At 50.4% G+C, this 25,268-nt stretch overlaps 2 protein-coding genes and 1 non-coding gene across 10 annotated transcripts in view; all 3 read left to right on the top strand.

Annotated features, from left to right (window-relative positions):
* Positions 1 to 11,613, top strand: part of AXL (AXL receptor tyrosine kinase) — a 30,288-nt gene extending 18,675 nt beyond the window's left edge. For all 3 annotated transcript variants that reach the window (XM_060083030.1, XM_060083029.1, XM_060083028.1), the window contains 8 exons: positions 555 to 650; positions 799 to 876; positions 2,725 to 2,817; positions 3,202 to 3,323; positions 3,933 to 4,042; positions 7,770 to 7,929; positions 8,437 to 8,573; positions 10,305 to 11,613. In XM_060083030.1, coding sequence (XP_059939013.1) covers positions 555 to 650; positions 799 to 876; positions 2,725 to 2,817; positions 3,202 to 3,323; positions 3,933 to 4,042; positions 7,770 to 7,929; positions 8,437 to 8,573; positions 10,305 to 10,656 — 1,148 coding nt within the window. In that variant the 3' untranslated portion in view covers positions 10,657 to 11,613. The remainder of the gene's footprint in view (positions 1 to 554; positions 651 to 798; positions 877 to 2,724; positions 2,818 to 3,201; positions 3,324 to 3,932; positions 4,043 to 7,769; positions 7,930 to 8,436; positions 8,574 to 10,304) is intronic.
* Positions 4,583 to 4,655, top strand: TRNAD-AUC (transfer RNA aspartic acid (anticodon AUC)). Its single transcript has one exon. It is a non-coding gene; the product is annotated as a tRNA-Asp (tRNA).
* Positions 11,614 to 12,870: 1,257 nt separating the features above from the next.
* HNRNPUL1 (heterogeneous nuclear ribonucleoprotein U like 1) overlaps positions 12,871 to 25,268 on the top strand; it is a 35,832-nt gene continuing 23,434 nt past the window's right edge. Inside the window, exons 1-5 of one of the 6 annotated variants that reach the window (XM_060083211.1) lie at positions 12,871 to 12,944; positions 18,601 to 18,726; positions 20,732 to 20,888; positions 22,852 to 22,925; positions 24,468 to 24,607. In XM_060083211.1, coding sequence (XP_059939194.1) covers positions 18,606 to 18,726; positions 20,732 to 20,888; positions 22,852 to 22,925; positions 24,468 to 24,607 — 492 coding nt within the window. In that variant the 5' untranslated portion in view covers positions 12,871 to 12,944; positions 18,601 to 18,605. Of the gene's footprint in view, positions 12,945 to 14,385; positions 14,866 to 15,139; positions 15,252 to 18,600; positions 18,727 to 20,731; positions 20,889 to 22,851; positions 22,926 to 24,467; positions 24,608 to 25,268 lie in introns of those variants that run through there. The other 5 variants (XM_060083207.1, XM_060083208.1, XM_060083212.1 and 2 more) reach the window with 5 other exon arrangements.

Below are 25,268 nucleotides of genomic sequence, written 5' to 3'. Positions count from 1 at the left end.
CAATGGGTATATAGGCATACCTCAGAGATATGGTGGGTTTGATTCCAGACCACCACGATAAAGCAAATAACGCAATAAAGCGAGTCACACTCATTTTGGGGTTTCCCAGTGCATATAAAAATTATGTTTACACTATACTGCAGTCTACTAAGTGTGCAATTGCATTATATCTTTAAAAACAATGTACATACCTTAATTTTCAGTTGCTTTATTCCTGAAAAATGCCTTCAGTGAATTGTAGTAGTAACATCAAAGATCACTGATCACAGGTCATCATAATAAATATAAAAATAATGAAAAGCTTTGAAATATTGCGAGACTTATCAAAATGTGACACGGAGACACGAAGCAAGCAAATGCTATTGGGAAAATGGCGCCGACAGACTCGCTCGACACAAGGTTGCCACAGGTCTTCAGTGTGTAAAAAACACAATATCTGCAAAGTGCAATAAAGCAAAGCGCAATAAAATGAGCACGCCTGTATCCCTATTGGCAAGTGTCGTCTGGATGTCAGCCCTGCTCCATGGCTCTGTCTACCCCTACCTCCCATGCAGTGAACAGCCTGGGCATCAGTGAAGAGCTGAAGGAGAAGCTGCGGGATGTGATGGTGGACCGGCATAAGGTGGCCCTGGGGAAGACCCTGGGAGAAGGTGAGTCCCCCCATAACACACACACACACACACACACACACACACATCTCCCTGAACCATGAAGTCCTCCCCACCCCCGCCCAACCACAGGAAATGCAGTCCCTACGGCGCCCCCCTGAGGTCAGCATCTCTCTCTGGTCCCCCACAGGAGAGTTTGGAGCTGTGATGGAAGGCCAGCTCAACCAGGATGACTCCATCCTCAAGGTGGCTGTGAAGACGATGAAGAGTGAGTCTGTACATGCATGTGCACACATGTGGGATCCCCATCCCTTAATCTCAGGTCCCTTCCCTGGTCCCCTAAGGAAGCAGAAGAGGAAAGGTAACAGCAATTTAGCCCAACCACAGAACCTCAGTGTTTCCGGACAGGAAATGGAGTCCCTGCCAGGTCCTTCAACAGAGGGAACTTAATACAGGGAGATTACTACAAAGGTGTAGGGAAAACTGAAGGAACAGCTGGGAGCAGTGAGACAATTAGCAGCAGCACTACGTCACTTCCACCCCCAGGCCCGAAGGGCAGAGGCAGGAAGTGGTGTTACCAGAGCCCACAGCCAGAGGTCCCTGACGGGATTTAGGAATCACAGAGTTAGGGGCTACCTTGTGGGAGCTCGAAACACAAAGGAGACACAGCCACCACCAAGGCAATACTGGAAGCAGAAAGAGAGAGGATGAAATGCCCTGACTTCTCCCTTCCGCTCGCCCACCTGTCAATCTCCCATCAGTGCTTCCCATTGGCAGACTCCAACAGGAAAAAGTCGGAAAGGGAGCCTGGGAAATGTAGTTTTCAAAGGGCCCAGCCCCCTGTGATGCATAGCAGAGCAGGGGAAAGTCGAGAATGAGGCACACCTGGCTTCATCATTTACTCGCTGTGTGATCTCAGGTTAGTGACTATCCCTCTCCGAGCCTCCCATTCCTCATCTGGAGAAAAGGATCATAACGTCCCTACCTCCTAGGGTGCTGTGTGGCAAAGCACTTAATGCTGGGATTGGCACATTGAACTCACAATTAATGTGGACTAAAACCATATTATTTACATCATCAGAGAGGGTGGGAGCCAGTCCAGGTTCACACAGCACAGGAAGTCCAGGGCCAAGTCCTTTCCACATAGGGATGAAGCTTAGAGGGTCAGGCTGGAGGTAAGGGAGAAATGATCCTTTCAAAGTCACAGTGGCTAAAAGCTTGGGTTATGGAGTTATAACTCATTCCCTCATTCATTACTGAGTGCCTCTTGCATACCAGGTTATGTTCCTGACCTGGGTTTGAATCCCAGCTGTGTGACGCTGAACAAGTCACTTTGCCTCTATGAGCCAGTGTCCTGAGTTGCAAAACAGGGACGATGGTAGGGGTCCCAGGACTGCTGCGACTGTGCTGGGAAGCAGCCTAGCACAGAGCTGCACATGGACCCCGGAGCCAGACTGCCTGCGTTTGAGCTCTGTCTAGTCCTCTTGCTAGCTGTGTGTGCCCTTAGGCAGGTTTCTGAACCATTCCGTGCCTTGGTCTCCCCCATCTTTTTTTTTTTTAATTTATTTATTTTTATTTTATTTATTTTTGGCTGCATTGGGTCTTCGTTGCTGTGCGCGGGCTTTCTCTAGTTGTGGCGAGAGGGGGCTACTCTTCGTAGCGGTGCGCAGGCTTCTCATTGTGGTGGCTTCTCTTGTGGTGGAGCACAGGCTCTAGGCACACGGGCTTCAGTAGTTGCGGCACGCTGACTCAGTAGTTGTGGCTCTTGGGCTCTAGAGCGCAGGCTCAGTAGTTGTGGTGCACGGCCCTAGTTGCTCCACAGCAAGTGAGATCTTCCCGGACCAGGGCTTGAACCCATGTCGCCTGCACTGGCAGGCAGATCCGCTGCGCCACCAGGGAAGCCCCTCCCCATCTTTAAAATGGGGAAAGTAATAGAACGTCCTCAGAGGATTAAATGAGTTAACAGATGAAAAGTGCTGAATACAGAACCTGGTACTTACAAATCACGTTTGATAAAGAAGAAGAGGATGATGATGGTGATGAGGCCGAGAAGGAGGAGGGAAAGAGTCCTCCCTCCCCACCCCTCCTCCTCATACACCTTCCTCTCTCCCCCAAGTTGCCATCTGCACAAGGTCAGAGCTGGAGGATTTCCTGAGTGAAGCCGTCTGCATGAAAGAATTCGACCACCCCAACGTCATGAGGCTCATCGGTGAGGGAGGGCAGATTTAGGGGGTCGACAGGCCCCGTGGAGGCCGCAGCAGAGGGAAGACCCCTCCCTTGGGCACTGAGAAAATCAAACCTCCAGGCTTCCTCCTCCCAGCTCCCTGAGAGTCAGAAAGTTCCCCCCTTCCTCTCTCCCTCAGCTTGGAATGTGACATCTGACCTTTCCCAGAAATAGCTGAGGTCCCCAGGAGGGCTGGAGAAACAACCCTGGGAACAGTGCTGGAAATGGCTTCTCTGAAGCTTGGTCCATCACCCCCCTCCTCAACAATTTGGAGGCCAGACTTGAGGCGGAGGGAGGGACAGAGCTGAGAGAGGGGGTGGCTTCCCCTTCTGCCCAACTCCAGTGACAGGGCTGCCTGGGGGCACTCAGGCGTCTGTTTCCAGGGTTCTGAACGAGAGGGCTTCCCGGCACCCGTGGTCATCTTACCTTTCATGAAACATGGAGACCTACACAGTTTCCTTCTCTATTCCCGGCTTGGGGACCAGCCAGTGGTGAGAGCATTTTATTGTCTGGCCCACAAGTGTTAACTGAGCACCTACCAGGTACCCAGCGCCGCTCATACACTGGGAAGGCCAAGGTGACCAGGAGCCTGCTTGCATGGAGCTGTCTGCCAGTGGGGGGACCAGACAATAAATAAGTTCAACAAATAAGCAAGATAATTTAAGTGCTAGGAAGGAAATAGAGCAGGATGAGTGACAGGGAGGCCAGGCAGTTAATTTGGGTGAACAGGGAAGGTCTCACTGAGGAGGGGAAATTGAAGCAGGAGCCAGCTGGTGGGAGGTGGGGAGATCTGGGAGAAAGCAGCCCCAGCAGAGGGCACAGCTTGTGCAAAGGCTCAGAGGTGGGAGCAAGCATGGCTTGTTTAAAGACCAGAAAGGGGGCTCCCTGCTGGAGCATATGTCAAGGGCAAGAACAATAGGAGATCAAGACAGAGAGGAAGGCAGGAGGGGATGACACAGGGCCGTGTTAGAAAGGGGTGGGATTTAATTCTTGGAGCCCTGGGAAAGCATCGCAGGCCAGAGCTAGGAGGGAGGAAGGGAGGAGGGATAGATCTCGGGGACTCTGCTGACCTCTACTCCCTCCTGCCCCGGCCCCCCCAGTTCCTGCCCACTCAGATGCTGGTGAAGTTCATGGCAGACATTGCCAGTGGCATGGAGTATCTGAGTACCAAGAGATTCATACACCGGGACTTGGCCGCCAGGAACTGCATGTGAGTTTCCACCCTTCCAGGAATCCCCCCTCCTTCCGGGACACCCCTGCCCCGCCCTCCTTCCCAGGATGGAAGAGGGCGCTAGAAACACACAGCCTTCAGGCAGGTCAGAGCTCAGGAGTGGAATAGAGAGGTGAGCAAGGAGGCTGGGGCCGGCTTTCTGGAGGAGGTGGGCCCTGAACCAAGATCCTGAAGGAGTACTGGGATGTGAAAAGTGACAAGAGGGAGGGCTCGGTGGGTAGCATGTGGTGAGCAAAAGGGCAGAGGTGACCGATGAGGGTGGTGACATTTAAGCTTCATCTTTGTCCCCCTCCGTGCTGAGTGTCTTACCTGGGGCTACCCTTGGGGAGGGGCCACACTGGATAAAGAGACCACACCCCCTGCCAAGGGACAAGCAGAAAAATAGGCCAGAACCAGGGCTAAAGTGAGGGCGAGGTGTGTGTGTGTATATGTGTGTGTACACACAGGCTTAGAATATTAGTCTCATTACACTCTTGGACTCAGAAATAGGAGCTGGAGAATCAGAGAATCTTTGGGAATTCCCTGGTGGTCCAGTAGTTAGGACTCTGCACTATCACTGCTGAGGACCCAGGTTCGATCCCTGGTCGGGGAGCTAAGATCCCACAAACCACGCAGCATGGCCAAAAAAAAAAGAGAATCAGAGAATCTTCTGTAAGACGTGCGAATGTTCACAAATGTCTTTATTCCCCCCCACACACAGTTTTTATTTTTATTTTTTTTGGCCGTACTGCGAGGGCATGCGGGATCTTAGTTCCCGGACCAGGGATGGAACCCGTGCCCCCCGCAGTGGAAGTGCGGAGTCCTAACCACTGGACCGCCAGGGATTTCCATCCCCCACCAACTTTTTACTTTGAAAACTTCCAAATCTGCAGAAAAGTTGAAAGAATTGTGCAATGAACACCCACATCTCCTCCGTGTTGAGATGTTGCCACATTTGTCCTCTCTTCTCTTTCTCTCTCTCCCCTCAACCATTTGAAAGTAAGTTGCCAAGATGGTGACATTCCACCCCTAAATCTTCAGTAGGTATCTCCTAAAATCAGTACTTATGCCTAAACAATCACAATTCTGTTATCACACCTAAGAAGATTAACAATAATTCTGTAACACAACCTACTATCCAATCCATGTTCCATTTCCTCCGATTGTCCTCCAAAATGTCTTTTCGGGATATTTTTTCCCCCAAAACCAGGATCTACACAAACTTCCCAGGTTGCGTTTGGTTGTTGTACCCCTTTGGTCCCTTTTAATCTAGAATTACCCTCCACCACCACTACCTGTGTATAGTTTTGTGGCATATTCTTTTGGAAGAGATCAGGCCAGTTTTCTTGTAGGATGTCCCATGTATAAGATGTGTCTGTTTCCTTGTGGTGGCATTTGCCTTGTTCCTGTGTCCCCTTTATTTCCTATAGACTGGAAAGGAGGTCTAAAGGCATGAATAGACTCAGTCAAAATGGAAGTTCTTTTATTTCTGTAACGTGGGCTGATCCTAGTCAAGCCCACAATGTAACAGTGACATCAAAAATCAGGGCGGACAATCAATTGTTATGCACCCGTCACATTTTCTGTTAAGTTGTTAAAATATTAAAATACTTCCTTACCAGTTGGCAACTGGCCACTTCCCCAAGCTTCCCATGTGCTCCACAGCCACCAGCTTGGATGCCTGAGTATCACCCATCTCCACCCCCCTCCCCCCAGACACAGCAGTTAAAGGTTAGCTCCTAGCATATTAGGGGCCTCCAGGGTCTGTTCTGGTTGGTCATTACCCAAGTCCATCACCCTGGGTAGAAATCATCAATTCTTTTTTTAAAATTAATTAATTTATTTATATTTATTTTTGGCTGCGTTGGGTCTTTGTTGCTGCACGTGAGCCTCTCATTGCGGTGGCCTCTCTCGTTGTGGAGCACGGGCTCTAGGCACGCGGGCTTCAGTAATTGTGGCACTTGGGCTCGGTAGTTGTGGCTTGCGGGCTCTAGAGCACAGGCTCCGTAGTTGTGGCGCATGGGCTTAGTTGCTCCGCGGCATGTGGGATCTTCCCAGACCAGGGCTCGAACCCGTGTCTCCTGCATTGGCAGGTGGATTCTTAACCACTGAGCCACGAGGGAAGTCCCCGAAATCATCAATTCTGAAAAAAACAGAATCCCAGAACTCAGATGCAAGAATCAGGGAATCTTCTATTTATATAAAGCACAAAAACAAGCACAAGTAATCCATGCTGCTAGAAGTGAAGATCTTGATCACCCTAGGAGGGGTAATTATATGCTAGGAAGGAGGGAACGGTAATCTTTCTTTCTCATTTTAAAAAATCAATGTCTATTCTACATACACTAAAATATGCACATTTTATGCATGCAGTTCAACGAATGTTTACGTGTCTATAGACCCATGGAAACAACCATCACTAGATCAAGATAAAGAGCATTTCTAGGCCCTTGGCAGGCTCTCTCCTGCCCTTCCCAGTCACTGCCCCCGAGGGGTAACCACTATTCTGTACTTTTGTCCCCATCAACTTCTGTCACCCCTTCTTGAATGTCATGTAAGTGGAATCGCAATTTTGACTCCTTTGTGTCTGGCTTATTTTGCTCAGCATGAAGTTTTGAGATTAGTCCATGTCATTGTACGTATCAGTAGTTCTTTTTCTTTGCTGTGTGGTATTCCATTGCACAGATACCCCACGATGTTCTGCTTCTTAATCTAGTTTCTGGTTACCTGGGTGTGTTTATGAAAATTCAGTGAGCTTGGGCTTCCCTGGTGACGCGGTGGTTATGGATCCGCCTGCCAATGCAGGGGACACGGGTTCAAGCCCTGGTCCGGGAAGATCCCACATGCCACGGAGCAACTAAGCCCGTGCGCCACAACTACTGAGCCTGTGCTCTACAGCCCGCGAGCCACAACTACTGAGCCTGTGTGCCGCAACTACTGAGCCCGTGTGCCACAACTACTGAGCCTGCACTCTGGAGCCCACAAGCCAAACTGCTGAAGCCCGCGCTCCGCAACAAGAGAAGCCACTGCAGTGCGAAGCCCGTGTACCACAACAAAGAGTAGCCCCCGCTCACTGCAGCTAGAGAAAGGCTGCGTGCAGCAACGAAGATCCAACTCAGCCAAAAATAAATAAATAAATTTATTAAAAAATATTCAGTGGGCTCTTCATTTAAGATTTGTGCATGTTTCTGTGTATATAGTATACTTCAAAAACGCAGTTTAGGGCTTCCATGGTGGCGCAGTGGTTGAGAGTCCGCCTGCCGATGCAGGGGACACGGGTTCGTGCCCCGATCCCGGAAGATCCCACGTGCCGCGGAGCGGCTGGGCCCGCGAGCCATGGCCGCGGAGCCTGTGTGTCCGGAGCCTGTGCTCCGCAACGGGAGAGGCCACAGCAGTGAGAGGCCCGCGTACAGCAAAAAAAAAAAACAAAAAAACGCAGTTTAAAAAAAATCAGAGACTCCAACCCAAGGAGCCTAGGAAGGACCTTAGAATCTGGCAGAAAGCCAGAGCTGGGAAGGCCCATAGCAGCCCTTTTCCCACCCACCTTTTACAGAGGGTATAAGAAGTAACACGGTTCCCTCCCAGTCTGGGACAAGGCGGGGAGACTGATCCCCAGCCCCAAGCAGGACAGCCAGGGCAAGAGATGGAGACGTGTCTGAGAGTAAGGGCAGGCTTCCTGGTGGAGGGGGCTGATGCCGTGACCCCATTCCTCTCCCCAATCTGGTAGGCTGAACGAGAACATGTCGGTGTGTGTGGCGGACTTTGGGCTCTCCAAGAAGATCTACAACGGGGACTACTACCGCCAGGGACGCATCGCCAAGATGCCAGTCAAGTGGATCGCCATCGAGAGCCTGGCTGACCGTGTCTACACCAGCAAGAGCGATGTGGTACGTGCACCCCTGGCAGGAGTGGGGAGCAGGGGGAGGGCGTGGCCTGGTCAATTCACACCAGACCTGGGCTCACAGGGACGTGAGGGCTTCCCTGCACAGGGGTCCACCATATGGACCATGTGTGGCGGGCATCTGTGAACGGTGGTGTGGACACGCTGGGGGTATGCATAGGCCCATGGGTGTATGGTGACAGGTTGCTACATGGGATATGTAGACAGCTTAGGTTGGGAGAGGCAGTGGTAAGTGTATACATGTGTATAGCCAGGGTGTGGAGGGGGACCCGAGACCACGTTTCCGTGGAGCGTATAATTGTTTGCACGGGTGGGCAGGTCTATGTGTGCACACAAGTTGCCTCCATAAGTGTGTACCTGTACCAAAGTGTTTCTGTGAATAGCTGTGATGCACCCACAAAGATAGCCGTGTACACGTAAGTGTGGGGATGTTGGGTGAGGGCGTCTGTGCAGGAGAGACCCCCTAAATTCTCTCCCTTCTGCCCCACGACAGTGGTCCTTTGGGGTGACAATGTGGGAGATTGCCACTCGAGGCCAAACCCCATATCCAGGAGTGGAGAACAGCGAGATTTATGACTACCTGCGCCAGGGAAACCGCCTGAAGCAGCCTGTGGACTGTCTGGATGGATTGTGAGGACCCGTAGGATCCCCTCCCCCCATCTCAGATTTTACCCCAAAACCCTGAGCACCCCACATGGCCCTGACATATCCAGGACCCTCTAAAACCACAGAATCCCTCAGACTGTTGAGGAACCCACCTGCCCCCTCACCCATGCTCCACAGAACCACTATTAGCCCATGAGGTATGAATTAGCAAAAGGTGCCCTTTCCTCCTTTGCTTTGTGTGTGGAATACAGGCTGGAGCAGCACCCCTACCCTGGCCAGGTATCCGCGGGCAATGAATAATGACACGTCCCCACTCGCAAAGAATTCTAATTCCTCCCAGACTCCTGAGCACCCAACTCCCCCAACGTGCTCTTCAGCACCCAGAGCCCTCTGCCAAACCCTTATAATGAGCTTCTCCAAACTCTCCAGGCTCCTCTGAGATGTTCTCAGAATCCTTTAGGGTGGTGCTTATCAAATTTTGCCATCCCATGGAACACACAGAAGAGCACCTTGGGGGTAAAGAGAAGATGTTGCTGGGGTCAGGAGGGGAGAGCCTGGGCTTCAGACTCTCCAGGTCCTCCTTGGGTGCTCCAAGAGCTGAGGGCAGTAAGAATAGCTAACATTTCTATAGAATTTACTAGAAGGTATGGTTCTAAGTGCTTTGCGTGTATTAAGTCATTTGGTCTACTACAGCCATACGAAGTGGGTTGGCCCCCTTATTATTCCCAGATGATGCGCAACTGAGGCCCACGTCAAGGGAAAATCATTTGCCAAAGGCTGCATAGCTGGTGTATTCGTTATCTATGTCCCCAAAATCCAGTAGCTTAAAACAACAAGCATTTATTACCTCGCATGGTTTCTGAAGGTCAGGAGTCTGGGAACTGCTTAGCAGGGTAATTCTGGATCAGGGTTTCTCATGAGGTTACAGTCAAGATGTCAGCTGGGGCTGAAGCCATCTGAAATTTGAGTCTGGAAGATCTCTTGCAAGGTGGCTCACTCACATGGCTGTGGCAGAAGGCCTCAGTTCCTTGCCACGTGGACCCCTCCATAGCGCTGCTTGAGTTTCCTCATGACATGGTGGCTGGCCTTCCCCAGATGAGCATTCCAAGAGAAAGAACAAGGAGGAATCCACAATACCTTTTCAACCTAGTCTCAGAATCACACAGTATCATTGCTGCCGAGTCAGAATCCAGTGACTGAATCCAGTCCACACTCAAGGGGAGGGAAGGTAGCCTCCATCTTTTGAAGGGAGGAATGTCAAAGAATTTGAGCACATATTTAATTTTATTTATTTGTTTGTTTGTTTTTGGCCATGACGTGTGGCACGTGGGATCTTAGATCCCAGACCAGGGGCCGAACCCGTGCCCCCTGCAGTGAGAGCACAGAGTCTTAACCACTGGGCCGCCAGGGAAGTCCCTGGGTACATGGTTTAAACCAGTACAGCTTGCAAAGCTTTGATGCTACGGTCTCTTCTGGGGAACCACATGGGGAGGCTTTACTCTAGCAAACCCTCACTAGAACATCACCCCCTACCCAGAGAGATTTCTCAAGACCTTTTCCATTTCCTGAGTGTCTGTCCCAGGACCCACCTCAGAAACTCTTGAGAATTCCCAAGTCCCCATAGATGCCCTCCGAACTGCTACAGTTCCCTCCACTCCCTTGTAATACCCTCAGTCCTCTGAGTGTCCTAAAATGCCCCCAAACTCCCAGAATGCTCCCCTGCTCAGTGTCCCACTCCTCATTTTGTTACCCTAGGTATGCCCTGATGTCCCGGTGCTGGGAGCTAAACCCCCGAGACCGGCCGAGTTTTGCAGAGCTTCGGGAAGATCTGGACAATACGCTGAAGGCCCTGCCCCCTGCCCAGGAGCCAGACGAAATCCTCTATGTCAACATGGATGAGGGTGGGGGTCATCCTGAACCACTTGGAGCTGCTGGAGGAGCTGAGCCCCCAACTCAGCCTGACCCTAAGGATTCCTGCAGCCGCCTCACCGCCGCTGAGGTCCATCCTGCTGGACGCTATGTCCTCTGCCCTTCTACAGCTCCTGGCCCCACCCTGCCTGCTGACAGAAGCTCCCCAGCACCCCCAGGGCAGGAGGATGGCGCCTGAGACAACCCTCCACCTGGGACTCCCTCTCAGGACCCAAGCTAGGCACTGCCACTGGGGGACCCCCCCCTCACTTTCCCACTCCAGGCTTTACCCCCAACCTTAGCCCTCTCCTCCTACCCATTCCACTTCCATTCCAGACAGATCCTCTCCCTTTTCCACACCTTAGTGTCCCCATGTGTAAAAGGAAGGGATTGCACTGCAATCCCTAAGGGTCCTCCCAGGTCTAACATTCCAAGATTCTAGATTCTAAAGTTTAAAGAGTCTAGATTCAGAGGTCCTAAGTTTCAAAGATGAGTCTGATTCTAAGGACCTGAAATTCCAAAGTCTCTAATTCTAAAGTGCTAAGGTTCTAGACATGGAAGTTCTAAGGCCTATATTCTAAGGCTGTGAGATTCTATGGCTCTAGACTTTTCTGGTTCTAAGATTCTTGATAAAACCCACAAGATTTTAGGTTCTAAAGCCCTAAGATTCTAATTCTAGGATCTAAGGCTCTATGATTCTAGATTTTATTTTTCTAGGGTTCTGAATCCCTAGGGTGTAAGATTCTACAATTGTAAAAATTCTACAATTCTAGACATGGAGGTTCTAAGGTCTGATGTTCTAAAATTTGATGTTCTGAGCCTCATAGAGTATAATTTCTCTGGCTGTAAAACTCTAGATCATAAAGCTTCAAGATTTGATCTTCTCAAGTTCTAAGATTCTAATGCTGGTCAGTTATAGGTTCTAAGGCTTTATGATCCTCGAAACTTTTGTTATGAGATTCTGGATCCTAAAGATCTAAAATGCTAGACTCTGCAATTAGAAAGTTCTAAGAGTCTAAAGATGGAGGTTCTAAGGTCTAATGTTCTAAGATGCAATGTTCCAAGGCCTAGTCTAAGAACCTAGATTCTCTGTGTCTAAGATTCCGGATCATATGCTTCAAGATTCTAGATTATTAAACTCTAAGATTCTAATGTTGTTCTGTTCTGTGTTCCAAGGCACTCTAGATCCTATTGGTCCAAGATTCTGGATCCTCAGCATCTATGGTATAAGACTCTACAGTTGGTGGTGACTAACCAAATGCCAAAGTTTTAATCATTTTTAATGTTGGACACCTTTAAGTTCTATGCTGCATTCTGTCTTTCTAGGATTTTAGTTAAGGAGCCAAGAATTCACAGTTCTAAGTCTTAAGATTCTAGGCACTATAGTTCTAAGATTCACATGTTGTAAGATTCTAAGAGTCTACAGGTCTAGCATCCTAAGATACAATTCCAAGGTTTTAAACTTATAGTTTTATCCTTTGTGGGATAGTTTTATCCTTCCCTTCTTAGCCACCTCTGCTTCCTCTTCGCCTCATGTGGGGTGTGCCCCCTCAAGCCTGTGCAATGCATTAAGGATGCCTCCTTTCCCCAAAGGACAAACCCCCTCCTTTGGGGCCATGCTGCCCCCGTGAGCCAGTCCCTTATGCCCCCCGAACAGAGTGTGGACTCTGAAACCTCCAGAGGGGCTCAGATCACATAAAACTTTGTAAGCATGCTTGTCTCAACTTGTCTCCACTTAGCTGTCATATGGCCCCTCTCCCTGGCAACTCAGTTCCCCCAGTAAAAAGGAGGGTTTGGTGGGGTCTTGGAGTTCTCCCCTCACTAAAGAGGGTAGAAATGAACATATACATAGACAAAAAGACAGGCAAACAAAAGCAGACTCACTGAAACCCCTAGTGAGGAACAGGCACATAGATATTCACAGGGTCACACAGAGACCCTACGCCTCTCCAAAGTAACAGACCCATGAATTAATGGACATACTCAAGCACACCTGGTCACAAATACGGAGACACAAATTCAGACACAGAGAAACACAAAATTACACAGATACAAACATGTTTACAAACATGCACAGGCAGGCAGTCACCAGGAATAGGAAGAAACTAGAGTAACAGACACAGACACAAATACTCAGACATATAGAGTACGTATAGGGCACTCACAAACCCAAACGTTCAGATTCACATAGAAACACAGGCACAGAGCACCTCCGATAATCACGAGCCCACAAAGGGACTCCTGCCAAGCCAAGCCCACTGTGTTTTGCAAGCATCGCAGGCACAAGTTCCTGGGTGTGTCCACCAGCAGATGGAGGAATCCTTGGCAGCGCCCGGACGCCCCCCGGTGGTGGCTCCTGCGAACCGAGAACAGTTCAATCCGGGCCACAAACTTTTTTAGAACAAATCATTGTGGGAAGCTGGGAGGAGAGAGGAAGTCGGACGTGGGCGAGGGGCGGGGTGTCTGGACTGGAACCTACGGGCCCACGTGAGTGTCTGTCCCGCTTCTGAGTGGGTGTTGTGTGTCTAGGTTGCCGTGGTGTAATCTTGTAGTGTAACTGTCCTGTGTGTCTTTATCATTTGAAGCCGCCTGCCTGTGGCGACCTTAGTGGGCTCATCTACACCGAAGTTTGGTGTATTATCCCCTGAATTGATGCTTCTGATCCCACACACGCCATTTGTTTATCTGTTTTGTGTGTGCGCTTTTGTCTAAGTAGAGGTTTTGTGTGGCTTTTGTGGGCTTTAGGTACGGCTCAGTGGGCAGCGGGCGTTTGCATTGTGTATCTCGATAGTGTACCTTACAGAAGCTTTGTGTCTTTTGAGTTAGAAGCGACAGGTGGTGCAGTGTTAGACATTGTGAAACTCTGTGGAGTTTAGTAGTGAGGCTTAACTACGGACCTGTGTGTTTGAGTTTGTCAATACAGACACCGAAAAGGCGGATCTACTGAACAGCAGTTTAGAGGATGTGGGGTAGAGGCCCCTGAAATTTCCGGAGGGGAAGGCTCTATGATCGCGTGCAGAGTGCCCATTCCACGTAAGATACCAACCATAGAGAAAGACGGTAGCGCAGCTATAAAGAGACGCCCCGTGAGATGTATTATCAAAGGGGAGAGAGTGTGATTCCCTTTACAACTTTTCTCCCGCTGTTAGTCTAGCCTCTATTTTCAAACCTTCAGGATTCTCTGAAGTCAAAGGGTTGCTTTTCATATAAAGGCAACTGAGTTTCTTCCAGATTAAGAATAATTTATCTACTTAATCTCGATTTCGTGTACTTCCCTCTACAGCAATATTCGTAAGGCCGACCGTAACCAGAATGGCCAATCTGGGTAGGTTTTCCTAAAACGATGCAACTATACTAGCTTTAGAGAGATAAGACAGTAACTGAGATTGGTGGACAGACTGTTTCGAAACCGCCCTAACGGCAAGGGGCAGGTCCTTAATGAATTCATCTCTTTCCGGTTTCCTAAAGGCAATTGTGAAAGGGGGGCGGGGGTGTCTGCCGACCCTCCATTTGATTGGTTTCTAGTGGATTTACCCGTTTGGACTCCTCTAGGGGCGGGAGATTTAGACCAATCAAGATATGCGTTACAGAGACACTAGTTTGATGAAAGGACCGCACAGGAAAGGCCGTGGGGCGGGGGGGGGGCGCTCATTCTGAGATCTCATCACTGATTGGTCCAAATCTTTACTCCCTTTCCCTCATTTGACCCTACGGGAGCGGGCGCGCGGGCACTACCCAATCACCGCGCGCTCCTCCTCCCTCCTTTTCCCGCCCTCCCGCTTCGGTCCCAGCACCGACGTAGGCCAACGCTTCCTCCCCGGCAGCTCTTAAGCCCTTTCATTGACGTTCTTTTGAAAGACGCGCTCTGATTGGCTGAGTCCCTGGGCCCGCGCCCATTGCCCTCAAGTGATGGCCAATTGGCACCCGTGTTGCATCGCACGGGGCCACGGAGGAGGGGGGAGGCGGTGGCGGCGGCCATTTTGAGCCGCCGCCGCCGCCATTGGAGTGGGGGCCCCCCCCTCTCCCCCTTCGCCTCCTGACAGGAAAGGTTTAAGGGGGACTGAGCCCTGGGAGGCAGGGCCGGGCTCGGGGGCCGCCCCGGGGGCCCGGGCCATGGATGTACGCCGTCTGAAGGTGAACGAACTTCGTGAGGAGCTGCAGCGCCGCGGCCTGGACACTCGCGGCCTCAAGGCCGAGCTTGCTGAGCGGCTGCAGGCGGCGCTGGAGGCCGAGGAGCCCGACGACGAGCGGGAGCTCGAGGCCGACGACGAACCGGGGCGACCCGGGCACAACAACGAGGAGGTCGAGACCGAGGGGGGCTCCGAGCTGGAGGGGACCGCGCAGCCACCGCCGCCCGGGCTGCAGCCGCACCCGGAGCCCGGCGGCTACTCGGGGCCGGATGGACATTGTGAGAGTGCGCGGGGCGGGGGCCGGGGAGCCTGGAGTCCGGGCCGAGGAAGGGCTGTGGGACGCGGGATCCCGGCGCCTGAGGTCGGGGAGAGACGATCTGAGGATCGGGGGATCGCGCCATCCGCCGCTGAAAAGGATCTGGGGACAAGGCCCTTGGGACGACCGGAGGGTGGATCCTGGCGTTCGATGCAGGGGAGATACTGGAGTGGGGGCTCTCGGTTTCGGAGATGAGGAAGGTCCGGGGGTGTAGAGGATTCCGGAGCCTAGGGTTCGGAAACCGGAAGCTGTGGTTTCTGGAGCCGGAGAGAGTCGGAAGAACAGGAGGTCTTCTATCGGGGGGCCGAGGAGGATCTTGGAAATGGTGATCTTAGGGTTTACAGCTGGGTAGGCTTGGGAGCCATGCTAGCCCAGTCTATGGGCTGGGCGTTGGGAGCCGTGTTTTCAGGGCTGGGAGAGTTTTGAGGATGGAGGGTCCTGGAGTTTGCTGCTGGATGGGGTACCGAGAATTCTTATGGGTTGGTTAAAATGGAGTGCTGGTGTCTGGCCCGGGAGGGTCTGATGGACTGTGTGTTCTGGTGTTTGACTGGGGAGCACTTAGGGGATGTGGGAGACCACCACGTGATTGTACTAGGGGGACTTCCATCTGGCTGAGGATGGCCTGGGGGACTCAGATCCGGGGCTGAAAGGCCAACCTTGAGGCAGGGGCAACCTGGGCATTTGATGCTGGCAATCTGGGGACTTCTGGTTGACTTATAGAGGAGGTATATGGAACCTTGGTGTCCAGAAGCTGGTGGAGGAGAGAAGGATGGTTCACTGGGTGAGAGACCTGGAGGTCTAGAGCTGGGAAGGCTCTGAGAACAAATAACGCCGTGGCTACTGCCGAATGGTCTTAGATGAACAGTATGGGATGTTTGGAGAACAAGGGTAGCTGGGGGTGGGTGGGGTAGATAACAAGTAGATACTCGAGGGAGTATTTAGGGGATAGAGGGTCCTTGTGTGCAGCACAGGAGTGTGTAGCTGGTCTGTCAAATGCAGGGGAGGGGAGAGTGTGTAGGATGTGGAGGGTGAAAGAAAACCTGTTGACTTGGCTGGGGACCTCAGGGTGGAGTAGGGGGGAGTGTTTCTGAGGCCGAGCATCTCCACAGGAGGGCTCCTTGCTCCCCAGAAGCAGTTATTTTTGTGCTCAGGGATTGGAGGGGCCTCAAGGGGTAGCTGGGAACCTGTGCATCAGCCAGAAGGTGTGACTCTGAAGGAGTCTCTGAAGGAGAGGGGATGGAGTAGATCTGTTACTTTCTGAAGGGAGGCGACCCCGGTATGGGAGGGACTAAATCTGGAGTTAGAAAAGGGTGGCTTTCTAGCAGGACAGCGATTGGAGAGGTTGAAGAGTAAGTAGAAAGGACTCTGGCATTCAGAGTTTGTGTTATTTCTCTGAAAAGAGGGTATTCTCAGCCATAGGGCTAAGGAAATGGGGAGAACAAGAGGGTCAGAGAAGAGACTGGATTTGGGGTTGGCATTGGGTATTTACTTGTTGAAGAGAGATGGAATCTCCTGGAGCAGGGCAATCTGAGGGTAGATTTGGGGTGGAGAGCGATTGTCTAGGACTCAGATGCTGGGGAAAGTACTTCCCATTGCAGAGACCTGTGAAGGAAGGAAGGAGTGGCCCAGTGTGCCTGCCTAGGGCAGGCGAGACCCTGGCAGGAATGCCTAGGAAGAAGGGCCAATGGCTGGAGGTGGCTCCAAAGAAAAGTGATGTGCTTTAGAGCATAGACTCTAGACTCAGATTTTGTCTTGGGCAAGTCACTTCACCTCTGTGAGCCCTGGTTCCCTTGTGTGTAAAACTGGGATAATAATAGTGTCCCCACCCCCCAGGGTTGTTACGAATGAGATTACATTCGTAAGGGGCTTAGCACTGGGCCTGTCTGTTATTAGGAGGTGGATGTTTTAGAGAGCGGAGAAGGGCCCCAGAACCATAGCTTCTCTGAGCAAGGCTTCCTCTGTGAGCACAGGAGATTCTCAGAGAGATGTGAGGCTTCCGTGGCGAGAAGAACACTGTGCTTGGAGCCTGGAAGAAAGAAAATAGTTTGAAAGGGTCCCTTGTGTTCTAATTAAGAAGTTATTCTGCGTCTTCCTTCCTCCCCTACACCTTATAACAAAATCCTTTGGGTCCCTTTTTATGCCCCCCTCCAAACCCTTCCTTCAACCCTGGTAAACAGACCTGTAGCAGACCACGTGATCTGTGACTTTCCTCCCTTTGGCTGCACCTGGTTTGTGCCCAGATATATTTGTCCTCTGAGAAGGGATCCAATCAGTTAGCAAGCAGCAGAATAATCTGCCCTTCCCTGTGGTTCTGCCTCACTAGTCCTGGCACAGCCACTAGTAGGGCTCTGGAGGCACCTAGCAAAGCTTGCCCCTGGGGTGGAGAACCTGCTCACTACTAACCCTAGGTTTCCAGAGTTCTCTCTGGGTTTGCCTACAAGGTTCTTGAGGGAGTTTCAGGTTTTAGTCCCACCTGTGAGCTCTCACATGTGTCATCCCAACCCCAGGAATGTTTTCTCCATTCTGGTCACTGAATTATCATCACCTATGTATCCTTTGAGTCAAGGCTTATCTCTTACTTTCTGGGTCCCTGATCTTAGCCCCTGGTACTTCTTCATAGCCCTTAACCCAATCATAATTTTTGTGCTTACGTATTTGTTTAACGTGTGTCTGTCTTGCTAAACTGAAGGTTTTAGTGGGGCAAGCGTATTCTCAGCTGTATCCCAGCATCTGGTATGTAGTATGTACTCCATAAATAGTTGATGTTATTATTCTTTTTTCTTTCTTTCTTTCTTTTCTTTCTTTTCTTTCTTTCTTTCTCGGTGCTGCATAGTTTGCAGGATCTTAGCTCCCCAAGCAGGGATTGAACCCTGGCCCTGGCAGTGAAAGTGCTGAGTCCTAACCACTGGACCTCCAGGGAATTCCCTGATACTGTTATTCTTGCCACCCTTCAGTTGAGTTCCTCCTGAACCCACAAGACACCTTCCTGAAACCCTTCCCACCTAACTCCAAATATTTTAGGATTTATCCCTAATGAGTCTGAAGGCCACTATTATCATGGCTCCTGTTTTCTTAACAGTTCCTTTCCTTCCTCCCCCATTTCCTCTTCAACTGAGATGGTTACCCCTGATCTTTACAGCTATTGCAGGGTGGAAGAGATTCTTAAAGAGGGTTGGCTATGCAGGTGGGAGTAGTGAATTGGGTCGGACAGAGGACTGGTTTGTGCTCTGAACAGTTTTTAAGGTTGTACCCTAAAGGTAACTCTCTAAGCATTATACCACATCAGAGAACAGCTAGGCTGGTAATTTTTAAACTGTGCTCCATGGAATCCCAGGTGTCTGTGGAGTTACCTCCCACCCTAGTGGAGACTTAGAGGGCAAGGTCAAGCTGGACCCCTTCTCCTACTCTCCCATCTCCTTGCTTCAACCAGAGCAGTTCTGCTTCATTTGGTTTTGTATGTTGGGATTCTGTAGAACCCAATCACAGATAGATCTCCAACCTTTTGAGGGGCAAGAGAGCATGTCCTCAGGCAGCTGGGGCCCCTGATTTCCCAGGTGGGTTTCCATCTGAGGGTGTTATCCCACCTTTTAGCCTTTGGCAGACTAATTGTCCCCAGTGGGGATGGTGTCGTTTTGCATTAAAAAGCTACGTCTAGTCCCAAGAAACACCCTTCTAACTGGCCATTTTTTGTTTTAAGATGTCATGGACAATATTACCATGCAGAACCAATTCTATGAGACGCAGGTCATCAAGAAAGAGAACGAGTCAGGCTACGAGAGGAGAACGCTGGAAATGGACCAGCAGCAGCAGGCCTATCGCCCAGGTAGGAAAGCGCACATGATCTGTCTCTCTTGAAGGAAATAGAATCTACGTGTGGGTGGCCCTTACCTTCTGTCTAGTGCCTGTCTTCCCAGAGACTTTGCATCTTTCTCTTGGGCATTCCACTTGGGCTTTGTCACTCTGGCAAGGTCTTTTTGAAGGAAAGAACTTAGTCCCACTCCCAAGTGTTAGGAGAGGGGAGTCTTCACGGTGTGTTTCCAGATGTTAGTACCAACGTCCTAGAGAGATGAGACCTGGAGGCCAATATTTGAGTCTTACTTAGAATCTTAGAACATGGAAGCCAGAAAGGACCTTCTAAATCTAGTCCAGTGTTCCCCACGTTCTGAAGGATATCATTCCAGGAGATATTATTAGGGACTTCTCAGAAAAAGGTTCCTTGGACAAACACATCTGAAAAATGCAGCGTATTCTATACCACCTCTGGGAGAGTCACTGTGCTCGTTAGAGCATTAAAGATGCTGAGAAGTCCTGGATTGGGAAAAACTCTGTGTCACATTGTTTAAACCCAGGATTTCCCAAACATGTAAATGTGTCTTTGTAGAACAAAGTTCCCTGTAGTGCCAGTTTGGGAAACCCAATTGTACTGTAGCTGTTTCCCCAGTTTATAGATGGGGAGGTGGCAGGGCCGGGGTTGGAACCAGGAAGCTGGCTTCTGGGCCCTTTGCTCTTGGGCAGTAAGCAGCACTCCTCACCAGTAGTGTCCTGGTGTTGGGGAAGCAGGGTCCTACCGTTGAGTAATGACAGAGCCAGGACTGGCTCCCAGTCTTGTGCTCCTTTCACTGTGCTGTGGCCCCAGTGCCTTTTCTTAGTGAATCTAGCTGGTTCTATCTGATTCCATTCTGGTTCATCCACAAAGTGAAATCCCCAGGCATTTCTTGTGGGTGGCTCAGGACTTTAATGAATGTAGGTTAAACCGTAGATTTGTGTCAGGCTCTGTGAGACTTGTGGGATCATTTGGCCCAAGGAGAGTATTTTCCGTGCAGACATTTATCAGGGCCTCCTGTGAGCCCAGCTCTGTGCTGGGAACCATGGAAGTTCTCTTCAGGTGAGTGAGCACCATCTCTGCCCTAGCAAGCGACGAGCCTTCTCTGAGAGGTTTGGTCTGCATGCCCAAGCCAGGGGGTGATCCAGGGTGGTCTTGAGTTGAATGCTGAAATGTGTAGGTGTGAGTGATCCACAGCATCCATAGATGCTGTGAGAGAGATGAGGCTAGACTGAATCCATGGGTTTCCCTTGGTAGGCACGGATTCTGGGAGTCTGCCTGAGACTGGGATTTTCCTGTGGTCTACAGCATGTTACTGACTTCCTATTTGTGGTGTGACTTAATGAGGCCATCACACCTGTGGGCTGGCTTAACTGCAGACCCTCCCTTCTGGAATGATTCTGGGCTTTGTAATAGAGTGATGAAAGCCGGTAGAGTTAGCTGTGGGACCACGACACTGTTGAATTGACTTTCTCCCCTCCATTGCTAGACTGAAGAAACTTTGTGAGGACTGAAGTGAAGAGATTCTTGGGGAGGAGAAATTAGAGAATGTGGAACTGTGGAATCTTAGAAGTTTTGGGGGCTCCCTCCCACTTGGTGCAGGCCAAGGTAGCTGCCAACTTTCATGGGGCCTTTGGCAAGATAGCCAAGGCAGTCATTCGCCTTTGGGTAGGCCCTTAGCGAGCTTGTCCTTGTTGAGTGCTGAAGTCCCCTCTCCCTCCCCACGAAGCCTGAGAGTTATCTGACTGACATCTGTTACCCCATCAACTGCTGGTGCTGATGTGCCTGGATGGCCATCCCCAGCCTCCCTTTATTCTAGCCCTGTTCTCCAGGACAGCCGTCTTGGCTCCCTCAGCAGGCTTCCGTTGAACTCAGCAAGCTGCCTGGGCCCAGACCTCATCACCATAGTCAGGATCCTTCCAGTATCTCCTGACGTAAAGGGGACCAGGAAGGTGATAGCTGAGGAGTTTCTGAGTGTCTTGACCATCTGGATTTGTCCTGACAGTAGAAGTGAAGACAGAGATGAAGCAAGAAGCACCCACCAGCTTCCTCCCACCCGAAGCATCTCAACTCAAACCAGACAGACAGCAGTTCCAGAGTCGCAAGAGGCCTTATGAAGAAAACCGGGGACGGGGGTATTTCGAGCACCGAGAGGATAGGAGGTGGGTCTGTGAGGCAGTGGTCACCCTTTTTCCAGTAGGTCTCTATGTCTGTAGCCTGGTGCCCACTGGGACCTTCGTACTAGCCGGGAGGGGCAGAGCGGAGTTCTCCCTCCCTCACACGCTCCTCCAGTTCTTCCTGCACTCACTACCAGATTCAGCTTTGCTAAATATTTGGTCCTTCCCTCAGTTCTTCCCTTCCCATTACTTTCAGGGTAAAGTTCAAACACATGTGAGATGCCAGCCTGCCTTTTCAGTCCTTTGCCCCACTGCCCTGCAGTCCAGCACAGTGTTCTGTTCTTAACCGTTGCTTGATATCCCTCAGTTGAAAGAAAGATTTATTTCCTGACCTACTCCGAAACACACCCCTTCCATCCATCTGTTCATTCATTCATTATCAGCACTCATAGTGCTTTCACACGTGCCCACCCTTGGGATAGACCCTGGAGGCACAGGTGATTTGGACAGTGGGTTTTGTGTAAGGGTCAGGAGCTCATGGGTGGGAGTGGCCTCCCCCTGGTCATTTCCTTTTCCCTTCCCTGACAAGCCTTCCCCCTCCCTTCGCCCCCAGGCCCAGACCTACCCCTTCCTCCTTCCCTCCTTCAGCTCCTGTGTGAAGCCTTTTCCAATCAGGGAAACTAGGAATGATCACTCCTTCTCTATTCATCTGGGCTGGTCATCTGACACATCTTATTTCCTATCTGGTGGAGTCCATCCTCTAATTACTTGTGACTGTTTAAGACAGGGCCTGGGTCTCATGGCTGTGACTCAAGTCAGGAGGTGGAACCCACCTATTATGAGTTTCTCCTACTACCCCCCATAGAACAGAGGCCTAGAGCTACTTGCTGATGGAGAGCAGAGGAAGAGCACTTGCTTTCATCCAGGGGTGACAGGAAGCTTCCTAGGATAGGCTTACCGTGTGATGATCTCTTTCTTCGTACCAGGCTCTGTGCTAGCCTTGGACTGGCAGGGTCAGAAGGGCACTCCACCAAAGGAAAGCCTGCTGCTGGGGGAGTGCCAGGAACTAGATGGGCACAGTGTACCTGGTCTGAGCATATGGTGGACTGAGGTCATCCAGCCTGTCCCAGGCAGGACGCTGAACATTAGACTCCACACTTGCACCCCTTTCCCTTATTCCCATATGTTGGAAACCACCAGTTTTTTCACATAGTCTCTTTTAGTATTTTGGTACAAGTGACTCTTGTTCATAATTAAGGACATTTTTTTTTTTTTTTTTTTTTTTTTTTTTTTTTTTGCGGTATGCGGGCCTCTCACTGTTGTGGCCTCTCCCGTTGCGGAGCACAGGCTCCGGACGCGCAGGCCCAGCGGCCATGGCTCACGGGCCCAGCCGCTCCGCGGCATATGGGATCCTCCCAGACCGGGGCACGAACCCGTATCCCCTGCATCGGCAGGCGGACTCTCAACCACTGCGCCACCAGGGAGGCCCTAAAGACATTTTTAAAGAGAAAGAGACTGAAAAAAATGGGTCATTTCAAATCCTTTCAGGTGTGGAGTTTAAGGAAGCCTGGAATATGGACAAATTGTAATAAAAGGTTTATCTAAATTCTTACAGATTCCCACTCCTGGCCCAGTACTCTTTGGGCTACCATAGGCTTCCACTGGTAACAGAGTTCAGCATGGAGGTAATTCTCAGCGTGTAAAGGGGTGGATCAGAATCTGGGGGTGTGAGAGAAGAGTCTTCTTGGAAAAACTTTCTAAATGATTCTGATGGCCCTCGTTAGCAGGGCAGGCCCTCTTCAGTCCCTGACCCTACCTTAGGAGTTAACAGTCATTGCTCTCACTGCAAGGATATAAGATTCCAGAGTTCTTTTGCTAACCTCCGTGGCAAGAACTTGAAATCCAGGAAGCAGCTTGGAGGCCACTTGTAAATTCAAGCAGAACCTTCAGTTCCCTTCTTCCCTTGTCTGTCCGTTCTCATGTAACTTAATACCTCTTTATGACACAGGGGCCGCTCTCCTCAGCCTCCCGCTGAAGAGGATGAAGATGACTTTGATGACACCCTTGTTGCCATCGACACATGTGAGTCTTTGGAGTGCCTGTCTGATACTGCCTTCCAGTCAGGATTGGGAGGCTGCCTTAACCTTCACAGAATTCCTGCCCGGCACCATCCAGAGCCAGTGTTAGTTCAGATGTGAGAAACAGCAGAGCTCTAGAATGAGGGTGCTGGTTTGGAGACAGAAGATCTGCTCTCAGCTCTAACTGTGAGATTCTGGGCAAGTCATTCTACTTCTCTGAGCTTCTCTTCAGGGAGGAATAATCCTGCCCTGATACCTCAGAGGACTTTGAGTGACGTTCATCAGAGAGTGGATACCAGAGCAAGTTGGAAAACCCTAGCACCCTGTAAACACGGAGGGTTGTCATTTAAGCGGGAAGGGAACCTGAGTGCTGCTGGGGAAACTTAACTCTTTGACGGCCGTTTCCCCAGTTTCCATCAGCTGCTCACGTTCCTGGTGAAACCAATGCCGTTTTGTCTTCTCAGGCATTAACCTGGTCTGTCCTCCAGTTCAGTTTTCTTTCCTCTGGATAAGTGGCTTTCTCCTTGACTGTGCATCTAAACACTTGGGGGAATGAATATAGAGGTCCTGCCCCTCCTCAGACCTCCTAAGACAAATTCTACGTGGTAGAGCCTGTGAATCCGAATTTTTAAACACACCCAGAAGCCCAATCAAGTCTGAGAACTGCACTTTTCAACAGAGCGGAAAGTTAACAGCAGTTCATTCGTGTACTTCTTTACGTAGCTCATGTTTATAGACCAGTGGCTTCATGCTTTGGAAGAGATAAAGACATCTCGTACACAGTCCCTTCTATCGCAAGATCTCAAAGACATTATACCCAGCGTAAAGCTGAACATTTTTTAAAAGTATTGGGTGGCGGTGGTCCATGAAGCAGCATCTGACCAAATGCCAGTTGTACAGACCATGGCACTCAGCCTTTAGAGAAAGGAGAGAGCCTACTGGACGAGATGGTCAGAAAAGACTTGAAGAGGAGGGAGAGTCCGAGCAGCAGAGTCCTAGGCCCACACGAGGAGGTGGGAGTCTGGCGCACCTGACGGTGGTCCTGGGTGGTGGGTGTGGATCAGGGCCAGATGTTTGTGCAGCTGTTGGCAGCAGGAGTCTGGCTTCCACACTAATAGAGTTAGCTTGGGAGATGGTTGAAGTGTATGGCAGTGGGGATTAACCTTTTTAAATTCTAAAATCCCTTGAAACTGGTAAGAATATGGACCCTCTCCCTAGCAAGTGTATATCCCCACTAGAAGCATGTGTGTATTATTTCCAGGGGCCCCCCCGACAGCCATCCTGGGACCTCAGCCAGGTGAAAAACCCTCGTTCCTATGTGGAGGGGCTGCTTTCATCCTGTGCAGGCCAGTTTGCAGTAGTCTAGGGCCTCTGTGCTAAAAGGGAGACTGGTTAGGCGATGCGGCTGGCTTCTCATGAACCTGCCCCCATGGTGTGTCAGCTTGTGTACTCCTGGTTAACACTCTTGGGGAACTTACCTCTGCCTGTGCCTGTCCCTCTCGGGACCATTAAAACATCAGCCAAATACAGGCTTTTTCCTCCACAGATAACTGCGACCTCCACTTCAAGGTGGCCCGAGACCGGAGTAGTGGCTACCCACTCACAATTGAAGGTTTTGCATACCTGTGGTCAGGAGCCCGTGCCAGCTATGGGGTCAGAAGGGGCCGTGTGTGCTTTGAGATGAAGGTGAGTGGGAGCAACCAGACGGGATAGAGACAGAAAATCGGTCCATCCTCTGGAATAGCCTGTCACCAGACACCTTGGTCAGAGCCATGATTGCAAAAGAGATTTGATTGAGCATAGACTGTGTCCCGGCAAAAAAAAAAAAAAAGTAAAATGAACTCAGAAGAACTATGTCATTGCTAAATAATACATGGGGAAAGCAGGCCGACCATACATTGCTTCATCAAACAGATTTTCCCTTGATGGGGTTTGACCCAGGTATTGTATAGCCAACCACTCTAGGGATGACATTTGTAGAACTAGGAAAAGGAGTTGATTGGAAGAACAGTGAGCTAGAAAGAATTGCTCATCACCAATTAAAGGGAGGACAGGGAAGAGCAAGAAAAAGAAAGGTTCTGCCATCAGGTCATCCTCTACCATCATCTCTCCACAGTTCCACGTCTGGTTATGTTTATGAAAATAATATGTGCTCGTGTTTAATAAAGTTCAGAAGGCACAAAAGACTATAGGGTGAAAACCAGAGTTACACTCACATCCTCCCAATCCCCATCCTATTCTCCAGAGATACCTTATGTGTTAACAATTTCTTGTGTATCCTTTGCATATCCAAACTTATTTATGATAGGTAATACTTACAGAACACATTGCACGTGCTCGATACAGT

The sequence above is a fragment of the Mesoplodon densirostris genome, chromosome 19 (genome assembly GCF_025265405.1).
Source record: "Mesoplodon densirostris isolate mMesDen1 chromosome 19, mMesDen1 primary haplotype, whole genome shotgun sequence".
Lineage (NCBI taxonomy): Eukaryota > Metazoa > Chordata > Mammalia > Artiodactyla > Ziphiidae > Mesoplodon > Mesoplodon densirostris.
Note: the sequence above shows the minus strand (reverse complement) of the source record. Positions and strands in the feature narration are given on the sequence as shown.